At 40.7% G+C, this 12,026-nt stretch overlaps 1 protein-coding gene across 2 annotated transcripts in view; it reads left to right on the top strand.

The window, feature by feature from the left end:
- The window catches only part of si:ch1073-184j22.1 (erythroferrone), a 34,635-nt gene extending 30,297 nt beyond the window's left edge, over window positions 1-4,338 (top strand). The window contains exons 7-8 of one of the 2 annotated variants that reach the window (XR_004564204.1): window positions 2,928-3,006; window positions 3,428-3,490. Coding sequence is in view for 1 of the 2 variants with exons in the window: in XM_034183753.1 (XP_034039644.1) it covers window positions 2,928-3,006; window positions 3,428-3,526 (178 nt within the window). In the remaining variant the exon portion in view is untranslated. Of the gene's footprint in view, window positions 1-2,927; window positions 3,007-3,427 lie in introns of both variants that reach the window. The other variant, XM_034183753.1, reaches the window with a different exon arrangement.
- Window positions 4,339-12,026: the final 7,688 nt, after the last annotated feature.

Here is a 12,026-nt window from a genome sequence, read left to right as displayed (position 1 = left end):
TCTGATCATTTTTAGCCCGCTAACATATTATTGCAGGCTTAGTGAATAAAGCTTTAGCAGTTATTAATTATTTTTAAAGCCTGATATCAAAAATTTTAGAGCCTACCTGTTAAATGTTTTGTAGTAGACGTACAGTTCTGTTCTCTACAGACAGAGGAGAGCTGGTTTCAGGAGAAACCGCTCTATCCTCTGCAATGAGAAGAGAGCTGGTCACAGAAAAGAACCAACATGAAAACAACAACAACAAAAAAAACAGACAAAAAAAAAAATCATTTGACACCCTACTAACGGGCAATATCACCCACATCATCCAGAGGCATACAGTTTTAACTTATGGTTTAAATTTTAACCAAACTAATTTATTATTATATATTATATTATTATTAAATTATTTAAATTAACGTCACGTCTGCAGTTGTATAAAGTGAAAATATCAGCTATATGTTTTAGTTTTAAAGTATTGAACTAATTTTTAAAGGTTTTACTGTGGACATGGTATGTCTCCACTCCGCAGTGCATTATGGGTTCTGTAAAAGTTCACGAGAGGAGAAATGCATTTGCGACACTCTGATCAGGCTCCACACAGACAACAGCATTAAACTCTTTGTATATTGTGCCTAAAACTCTCGTGAATATATTTTCTGGTTTTATAGACATTATTGTTTGTTTTATGTAAAAATGCCAGAAGAAGCTCAGGTTGCTTCTCCATTATTTTCAGTTGGAATCACTGTGAGCTGCAATCACTTCCTGTTTGCTCTTTAACATCCTGCTTATTGTCCTTTACAACACTGTTTGTCGTCTTTGTTCCAGAGTAATATATATAAGTTGTCTGAAATTTGGTTTGTGTTTATTAAATTCCACGCAGATTAAATGTAGCAGAGATGGATTATTTGAATGAATGAATGAAAACTGTTTATTTCGAACATTTGATACAACAACAATTACAAGATAGATCAGTAAAGACAACAACAAAAAAGTTCCTACTGTGTACCCAACATGTCCGAAAAGGGGTAGGGTGAAGCATCAGCTTATTTATCTCTACCCCTTCTTCCCCACAACCAGTAATACCCTTTGCCACATATACACATAGATTCCTACACACCTAAACCGATATCAATATATATATATATATATATATATACATATATATACACACACACATCAACATACATACACATATATACACATATACATATATACACATATATATACACAAACATAAATATACACCTACACATACCTACTTACATACAAAATACTATATATTTACAAGCCGAAGCAAAAAACAAAAACACCCTAACCCTCATTACCCTTCCTCCTCCCTATACCCAGAAAAAAACATATTTTTGTACCGCTGTTTGAACTGGTTCATGCTTGGACATTGCTTGAGCCCCACTCCCAATCTGTTCCACATCCTCACCCCACAGACAGAAATACAGAAACCTTTTAATGTTGTTCGTGCCCACTGATGCTTTAAATTAAATTTCCCCCTCAGACTGTAATCCCCTGATCTGTTAAAAAACATATTTTAATATTTGCTGGAAGTAAATTGTTTATTGCTTTATACACAATTTGTACTGTTTGAAAATGAACCAAGTCTGTGAATTTTAAGAATTTGGATTGTAAAAATAGTGGATTTGTATGATCTCTATAGCCAGTATTATGAATAATTCTTATAGCTCTTTTCTGCATTACTGATAGTGATTGTGTTGTACCTTTATAAGTATTACCCCATACCTCTGCACAGTACTGTAAATATGGTAAAACCAGTGAGCAGTAAAGAATGCGGAGTGAGTTGTGGTCCAGAATATGTTTCGCTATTTATTTGGAATATTTGTTTTGGCAAGTTTTCATGGTCTCTACTGCCATGTATTGGCCAGTAGTGTTCATGGCAGTATTCGCCCTAAGTATTGAGATATCTCATAATCCTTTGTGAGTGCCAGAGAGTTGTTGCAGTCTCTTGCTGCAGCTGATGAAAAGAAATAAAAATGTACATTTGTTTGTATAATGTTCATTTACAGTTGTTGTCGTGTTTTCTCTCTGTGCTGTTTAAACCGCAGCAACTCTCTGGTGCGCAAAGGATTATGGGTTAGGGTCTGAGCATCTGGGCGACAGTAGATGGCAGTGTTCTATGCATTTTGAGCCCGGTTGTGTCAGAAGGTTGTCTAATCACAACTTGACTTTTGGCCTTTGCAAATGGCTTTTTTTATTTACATATGAAAAAAAATGGCATATTTTACAAAAGCACATTTATATGTAAACCAACACACACCTCACATTAACTTGTTTGTTTTTACATAGAATGAATGAGTCATCCAGTCAGTGTTAGCGGAGACTCATTTTACCCATAATTCCTTTGGCATCTGTGTGTATTACATAAGTCCATAAGTTGTTCCATAAGTCAAAACTGCTTTAGTTTTCAAGACCTCTGCCTTACGGCTGAACTGCTGTAGGCAGTTAAGGAATAACAACCTGGTGGTCAAGCTCCTTTCGCTGCGGTGGAATTGAGCTTGATGTTTCTCAACTGCTTCACTGCTGCAAAATATGTAATAAACCTCCAGCAGGGGGCACAGCGCACAAAGACAGAAGTGGTGAGCCCTTGTTTGGGTTTGTGATCGTGGTGTTAAAACTCAATTTTGAAAATCATCGGTTAGCTGTAGCTTCCAATAAATTTTTGGGTGGTTTATCGGTTTGGCTTTAGAAAAGATAACTTTTCAGTTTGCTAATTAGCTGTTATCGAAGCTAACTTTTTGGTTAGCTGTGCCCACCACTGCTTTTATGTATATTTACGTATTTGCTAATTAAAATATCTTGTATATATTTGCTCGTTAATTTTTCCGTTTATGTGCATTTGCATTTTGCTCATTAAAATTCCTCAGAGTTTCTTTTCTGACTTTTTGTTTATGTATTTCCCTGTTGGCGGTCAGCTCGGTGGAGTCGGTGACGGCAGTGATGGCTGCTGGCGGATCCTTCACCATCTTAGTCAGTGGAACGTTGTATCTGCAGGTAGCATTTTTCAGCCTTGAATGATCTTTTGTCTCATATTTTTGCTTTGCATCTTTGCAGTGGGATGATCATTAAGGCTCAGTCATCTTCTAAACACTTAGGGCCCATCACACAACCAACAACGTACATTGTGATGCCCCCTCAGAGGGGCGGGGCCAGGAGCTCTGCAACAGTTTTCTTCTTTTACAGAGTTCATGCTCAAACCCAAATGCCACACCTCTGCAATTAAATCATTCAGTAAAATTACAAACGGCCTATGGATGAACACATTAAAGGTTCCTAAACAAGTTTAAAGCAGCTTGTTTTGAGTGAGCCAAGCTAACGCCATCAGTGGAACCTTTACAGTGTCGCCCCCTGTAGGTGTATATTGATGAAGCAGATCAGGTTATTCAACGGTTAAAAAGACTTTCTGTGGTTGCAGGCAGGCGAATACGTATCAGTGTTTGTGGACAACGCCACCGGCTCGGCCATCAGCATCCTGCAGGGGTCGCTGTTCTCTGGAATCCTGCTGGGAGTCTGACAACATTCACAACAACACGTGGCGTCACGACTGTACGTCGCATGTCGGCGCAGAGGTGATCACGTTTCTTCTTCTAAAAAACCAACAAACCATTTGAGCTCTTGAAATGTCAAAGAACAGACAGCAGGGAGCGAACGGAGAATCTCCTGACGAGCACATGCACAGAGTGAAGTGTGTTATTATTTAACGAGCGCCGCGTGGCGCCACAACAGACCCAACATCAGCTTCTGGAGCTCGGAGGCAGTCGCGCGACGAAGCTTCTGCCGGCACACGTTGCTCTGCCTATTTGGAACATTTCACATTTTGGAACAACCGAACATTTCTAAGGCATCGTCTTCTCTCTGAGCTTTACCTTTGAGTTCAGTTTTTCCATTTTGAATGTTTGTTTGAGGTGTTTTTTGTGTTGTTGTTGCTTAAATGTTATTTTTTAAACATTTTGTCTGTTTTTAGGTGTTTTTTTGCTTTGATTCTTAAAATTTTTTTTTTGTTTTTTTTTTGTTAAAAAAAACATAAAAAAACATTTCCTCCTTTCCTTTAGCTTCAGTTTGTCAGTTTGCAACCTTTTCTGCAGAAAAATGACCTCAGACAACCTTTTGAACTCATCTGGCGAAAGTTTTTTGTCCTTAACTCAGCTCACAATGAATTTCAGTTTTTAATATTAAATTGTTTTTATTTGTTTTAATTAAAAGCTTCAGACACAAAACATGAAACTCAGCAAGTGTTTCTTTCGTTCTGCACAGATATTTGTCAAATATTTATTCTCCTCGTTGTGAATAATTGTGAAAATAAAACTTTTCACTCACGTATTATTGAATCATTAAATAAGTGTGTATGTCGCAGACTTGAAGAGCAAAGCTCTTCAGCATCTCACCATGTCATTTAGGTCCTTCAGACTTTTTTTCAGTAAATGCTGCTGGAGAGCATTAGCATGGCAAAAAACTTTGGCACTTCCATCTGGATACTGTGCCCTCCAAAAGTATTGGAACACTTGGAATTTCACACATTTTAATTTGTTTATGCCATTTTAAATACTAGAAATACAAAAGAATAAAAATGTCTAAAATTATCTTCCTCAAACTCAAACTGAAAGGAAATCTCTAAAACTTGATAAAACCTGTAAATAATAATCAGCTTTATTGGCAGTTTTCTTCAGACAAGTCAGAGGATGAAACATGAACATTTCCAAGTCACTGAATATGTCTTGGACTTTATTTACATCAGTTACGAAGAAATACAAACGTTTCTTTAACCAAAACATCAAATCTAGTCTTTCATCTCAAATGTATTTTCTAATTGTAGCTGTAGTCTTTTGTAGTCTTTTGAAGAAAATCCTCCTCTACACCACTTCATCAGGAAGATGGACTTTAGATTTTTAATTCATTTATATCAAGTTGTAGAGATTTGCTTTCAGTTTGAGTTAAGGAAGATAATTTTAGAAAAAATGTGTTTGAAATGGAATAAACAAATTAAAATGTGTGAAATACCAAGTGTTCAAATACTTTTGAGGACAACTGAGAAACAGTGAGGAGCAACATCTTACATCTCATATATAGTGCAGCAGAAAAAAATGATGCAAATTAAAGGTTGAGTTAATCAGGTTTTAAAAAGTAACAGTTTGCATCATGTGTCATGCTAATTTCATGTTACAGGGTAACATATGTAACATGCCATAGAATCCAACTCAACTTCAACTTTTTTTCTTATATAGCGCCAAATCACAACAAACAGTTGCCCCAAGGCACTTTATATTGTAAGGCAAGGCCATACAATAATTATGAAAAACCCCAACGGTCAAAACGACCCCCTATGAGCAAACACTTGGCCACAGTGGGAAGGAAAAACTCCCTTTTAACAGGAAGAAACCTCCAGCAGAACAACGCTCAGGGAGGGGCAGTCTTCTGCTGGGACTGGTTGGGGCTGAGGGAAAAAAACAGGAAAAAGACATGCTGTGGAGGGGAGCAGAGATCAATCACTAATGATTAAATGCAGAGTGATGCATACGGAGCAAAAAGAGAAAGAAACACTCAGTGCATCATGGGAACCCCCCCCACAATCTACGTCTAAAGCAGCATAACCAAGGGATGGTCCAGGGTCACCCGATCCAGCCCTAACTATAAGCTTTAGCGAAAAGGAAAGTTTTAAGCCTAATCCTAAAAGTAGAGAGGGTGTCTGTCTCCCTGATCTGAATTGAGAGCTGGTTCCACAGGAGAGGAGCCTGAAAGCTGAAGGCTCTGCCTCCCATTCTACTCTTACAAACCCTAGGAACTACAAGTAAGCCCGCAGTCTGAGAGCGAAGCGCTCTAATGGGGTAATATGGTACTACGAGGTCCCTAAGATAAGATGGGACCTGATTATTCAAAACCTTATAAGTAAGAAGAAGAATTTTAAATTCTATTCTAGAATTAACAGGAAGCCAATGAAGAGAGGCCAACACGGGTGAGATATGCTCTCTCCTGCTAGTCCCCGTCAGTACTCTAGCTGCAGCATTCTGAACCAACTGAAGGCTTTTTAGGGAACTTTTAGGACAACCTGATAATAATGAATTACAATAGTCCAGCCTAGAGGAAATAAATGCATGAATTAGTTTTTCAGCATCACTCTGAGACAAGACCTTTCTGATTTTAGAGATATTGCGTAAATGCAAAAAGGCAGTCCTACATATTTGTTTAATATGCGCTTTGAATGACATATCCTGATCAAAAATGACTCCAAGATTTCTCACAGTATTACTAGAGATCAGGGAAATGCCATCCAGAGTAAGGATCTGGTTAGACACCATGTTTCTAAGATTTGTGGGGCCAAGTACAATAACTTCAGTTTTATCTGAGTTTAAAAGCAGGAAATTAGAGGTCATCCATGTCTTTATGTCTGTAAGACAATCCTGCAGTTTAGCTAATTGGTGTGTATCCTCTGGCTTCATGGATAGATAAAGCTGGGTATCATCTGCATAACAATGAAAATTTAAGCAATACCGTCTAATAATACTGCCTAAGGGAAGCATGTATAAAGTGAATAAAATTGGTCCTAGCACAGAACCTTGTGGAACTCCATAATTAACTTTAGTCTGTGAAGAAGATTCCCCATTTACATGAACAAACTGTAATCTATTAGACAAATATGATTCAAACCACCGCAGCGCAGTGCCTTTAATACCTATGACCAATGTCCAATGGACATTGACCTTGTTTGACCTTTACTTTGGAGATCAAGCATTCAACACTGTCAAAACTATTCCATTTATTATCCTACGTATTAGCTCAACTAATAATTTACATCACTTTTAACCAAAATGAGAGCAACTCTTTACCTTTTGACCCCTGTACAAACTGAAATTAACCTTTGTCACCATTCTTGCTGTTTTTACCCCAAAACTCCAGAACATTCAGTCACAGATTGTTTGGAATCTTTATAATCAGACAAGTAACGTGATGTAGTTTTCACTTTCATTTTTTTAATTTTGACCCCTGTGTAATTCTTCAATTGACCCCTACCTGGCCGCCTATTGAAAATTCAAGTGGCGAGTCATTTTTTTTTTTTAAGTGTAGTGTCTAAGGTGTATTTGTGCAGAATTTGATGCTTGTATCACCATTTGAAGGACTGTTTCAGTTATCTGCTGCACTAATAAGCCAACAGAGCATGAACCAACTGCTGTCTGTTAGCTTAAACATGTGTATATGAGGCAACCAGAATTAAAGGAGAAATGCTGCTTTTAACAACCTGGACCTCATTTCTGACATAAAATACGGTCGTTTGCTCACCGATATAAGTTTGGTGTGATTAGAAGTCCATAGTTCAAACGATGTGTTCAGGTCAAATCTGAAGCAAGCATTCTTTCTACTAATGTGGATTAGAACTTTTTGTGGTACACAGCACCAAGTAATGGACAGGAGGAACCTAGCAGTCAATGTGACTCACTGATTTCAAAATGCAGCTCTTTCAACCAGACGTGTGGTGCTGTGACATGTCAATCATCTGTGTCCAATCAGATTTCAGGAGAGGCCAGTGAAACCCTGGCCTCCGGTCCAGCTCCACCCATGCCAGGAAGTGTTCAACATTTCCTGTCTCATTGTGACTGAGAATTCTGCACTTCCTGTTTGACTGTGAGCTTGCCAATGAGTTCCCGTGAGATTCCGTGGCATCTCGCCTGTCAATCCAGGAAGTGTTTGACATTTGAACATTTCCTGTTTTACTGCGGATTAAAAATTTGGCACTTCCTGTTTAAGACTCCTACCATGAGTGAGCTCCATGCCACTGCCCAGCGCTTTGCTTGTATAAATCATCTCTCTGACTGTTTGTCAGATTGGCCTCATATCAGCTTTCATTTATGTCTTGCACATGACATGTGGATGTGCATCCTTTATCATTGTTTCTGTGTAGGCTCTCAGTTGTCCAGGTGGTTTCCATAGTAGAGAAGCTTGAATCTTCGACTGGACTGGGTTGCTTGACGCGAGGACGTTTCGCTTCAAATCGCAGAAGCTTCCTCAGCTAAAATTCTTGCTCTGGTGGTCTGACTTCCGTCTTGACTCTTGTCGAGAAGAATGATCCGAAGTCACAAAAGCTGGAGTTTTAAACCTAACCAGACCCCTCCTACCGAGAGGCAGACTGCTAAGGCTGGTGACTAAACAACAGCTCTAATTAGAACCTATTGTGCTCTAGTTAGCACCCTCCTAATGACAGGGCAGCTGTGGCTCCCTTGACGACTCTGCTGATGACGTGAATGACTCATTACCATGAATAAAAGACTGAAGCTGCTTTGACCTGAGTACCCAATTGTAAACAGGGGATAAAGTGTGTCTCAGACCCCCTCCCCGGTTAAGGCTGGGTTTCAAAGTTTTACAAAGAATGCCTCCTTGACCCCTCTCTCAAACCATTTCTTCTCTCTGGCTAATATTTTAACTTCCTTGTCTTCAAACGTGTGGTTAGTGTCTTTAACTTACAACTACTAACAAGCTGATTTTGAGTTTTAACACCACAATCGCTTCTGGTAGTATCAAAGGCGACCACAGACCGAACAATGAATCAGCACTTTTGTCTTTGTGCACCCTGCCCCCTGCTGGAAGCTCCTGTTTACTACATAGCTTGCAGTACTGAACAGTTGAGAGGAGCAGCGAAGCTCAACTCTACACACACAAAACAAGCCATTATTCCTTAACCGAATATAGCCGTGCCGCAGTGAGGCAGAGGTCTTGGAAAATAAAGCAGTTTTGATTTAAAAATCATCAAATTATTCAGGATAGAATAACTCCATTAATGTCAATGCAATTTGTACAAAGTGAAAATATAACACATATCTTTTAATTTTAAATAATGCACTAATTCTGAAGTTTTGTAACAAACACAGACCGATGCCAAAGGGGTTATGGGTAAATGAGCCTCCACTAACACTGATTGGTGGACTCATTCATTCTATGTTTCTGTGTAGGCTCTCAGTTGTCCAGGTGGTTTCCATAGTAGAGAAGCTTGAATCTTCAACTGGACTGGGTTGCTTGGCGCGAGGACGTTTCGCTTCAAATCGCAGAAGCTTCCTCAGCTAAAATTCTTGCTCTGGAAGTCTGACTTCTGTCTGACTCTTGTAGAGAAGAATAAAACAGAAGCCAACAAAAGCTGGAGTTGTAAACCTAACCAGACCCCTCCTACTGAGAGGCAGACTGCTATAGGCTAGTGACTAAACAATAGCTCTAATTAGCAGCTATTGTGCTCTAGTTAGCACACCTAATGAGAGGACAGCTGTCCCTCTAATGATGGGATGGATGCCTTTCTGATGGCTCCCTTGATGACGTGAATGACTCATTACCATGAACAAAAGACTGAAACTCCTTTGACCTGAGTACCCCATTGTAAACAGGGGATAAAGTGTGTCTCAGACCCCCTCCCCGGTTAAGGCTGGGTTTCAAACGTTTTACAAAGAATGCCTCCTTGACCCCTCTCTCAAACCATTTCTTCTCTCTGGCTAATATTTTAACTTCCTTGTCTTCAAACGTGTGGTTAGTGTCTTTAAGGTGACCCTGAACCATCCCTTAGTTATGCTGCTATAGACGTAGACTGCTGGGGGGTTCCCATGATGCACTGTTTCTTTCTCTTTTTGCTCTGTATGCACCACTCTGCATTTAATCATTAGTGATCGATCTCTGCTCCCCTCCACAGCATGTCTTTTTCCTGGTTCTCTCCCTCAGCCCCAACCAGTCCCAGCAGAAGACTGCCCCTCCCTGAGCCTGGTTCTGCTGAGGTTTCTTCCTGTTAAAAGGGAGTTTTTCCTTCCCACTGTAGCCAAGTGCTTGCTCACAGGGGGTCGTTTGACCGTTGGGGTTTTACATAATTATTGTATGGCCTTGCCTTACAATATAAAGCGCCTTGGGGCAACTGTTTGTTGTGATTTGGCGCTATATATAAAAAAAACAATTGATTGAATTGATTGAAGGTGGAGATGAACTGCAGACTGAGGTCCACTGGCGCCCTCTCTGCGGTGCTGGTATAGCCTTTTGTGTAACGGCTGCTTAGTCTCACCTATGTAGTGTTCATTACAGTTTTCCTGACGTCTGATAGAATACACTGCATTGCTCTGTTTGTAACTAGGGATCCTGTCCTTAGGGTGAACTAATTTCTGTCTCAAGGTGTTAACCGGTTTAAAGTAAACTGGGATTTTGTGCTGTCTGAAGATCCTCTGTAGTTTCTCCCCTACTCCTGCTAAATAAGGGAGAGACACTCCTCCTCTTCTTGTCTCCGTCTCCTGTCTATCTGGTCTCTTTCGCGTCAAGCAACCCAGTCCAGTCGAAGATTCAAGCTTCTCTACTATCCTTTATCATGAAAACTTTTGGGATTCATTTTCAAAACCTTTATTTTGAAGTCATCATCATTATTGGAACAAGACAGAACACACACTGCCTGCACCTTCTGACTATGTTGTGCAGTCATCACTGCAAGATGGGCTTGTGGGGAGGCTGCCGGACTACTTTTGAGGTTCCATGGATGTAAACAAGAAGCCAACATCCAACATAATGCGAAGTCACACGCATGCATCACCGAGAGGGTAAGTAATCATGATTTAGTTTAAATTTTTGCCATTTGTGTGACTTAAAACATTGTCAAATTAATACATCGACAAGTCAGTTTTGCAGTGTATTTATTCATTTGTTGTGGGACTACTTTAGGTGTAGTGATCTATTCTTGGTGATGAGGCCAGAGTGCGGATGCGCACAGAAAATTAAAAATCTTAATGGTGGTTTGGCGCAGCCAAGAGAGACCACTGCAGCTTCTGAGCAGTGGCGAGCGGAAGAGGATGGACACAACATTCTCACCCGGCAGCTTCACAAAGATCGTCGAGAAAGATGAGTCACTCTGCGTTAAACAGAAACCTGTCTCCAACGCGTTCACGGGGGAGACGGAGAAAAAAAAAAAAAAATAAGACACAGTCTGAGAGATATGACACACACACACAGACACACACACACAGACAGACACAGACAGACACACACACACACACACACACACACAGACAGACAGACAGACAGACAGACACACACACACACACAGAGACACACACACACAGACAGACAGACAGACACACAAATAACACACACACACACACACACACACAGACAGACAGACACACACACAGACACACAGACAGACACAGACAGACAGACACACACACACACACACAGACAGACACAGACACACACACAGACAGACACACACACAGACAGACACACACACAGACAGACACACACACAGACACACACACAGACAGACAGACAGACAGACAGACAGACAGACACACACACAGACAGACACACCCACAGACAGACACAGAACAGACAGACACACACAGACAGACAGACAGACACACACACAGACAGACCCAGACACAGACACCAGCAGACAGACACACATACAGACACACATGACAGGACACACACAAGACAGACACACACACAGACAGACAGACACACCACAGACACACATACCACACACAGACCGACAGACAGACAGACAGACAGACAGACACACACAGACAGACAGACAGACACACACACAGACAGACACACACAGACACACACAGACAGACACAGACAGACACACACAGACAGACAGACAGACACACACACAGACAGACAGACAGACAGACACACACAGACAGACAGACAGACACAGACAGACAGACACACAGACACACAGACAGACAGACAGACAGACAGACACACACACAGACAGACAGACAGACACACAGACACACACACAGACAGACAGACAGACACACAGACACACAGACAGACAGACACACACACACACAGACAGACAGACAGACACAGACACACACATACAGACACAGACACACACAGACAGACAGACACACAGACAGACAGACACACAGACAGACAGACAGACACACAGACAGACAGACACACAGACAGACAGACAGACAGACAGACACACACAGACAGACACACAGACACACAGACAGACAGACACACAGACAGACAGACAGACACACACAGACAGA

The sequence above is a fragment of the Thalassophryne amazonica genome, chromosome 12, assembly GCF_902500255.1.
Source record: "Thalassophryne amazonica chromosome 12, fThaAma1.1, whole genome shotgun sequence".
NCBI classification, from domain to species: domain Eukaryota; kingdom Metazoa; phylum Chordata; class Actinopteri; order Batrachoidiformes; family Batrachoididae; genus Thalassophryne; species Thalassophryne amazonica.
The sequence above is the reverse complement of the archived record's forward strand: the minus strand, read 5'-3'. Positions and strand labels throughout refer to the sequence as shown.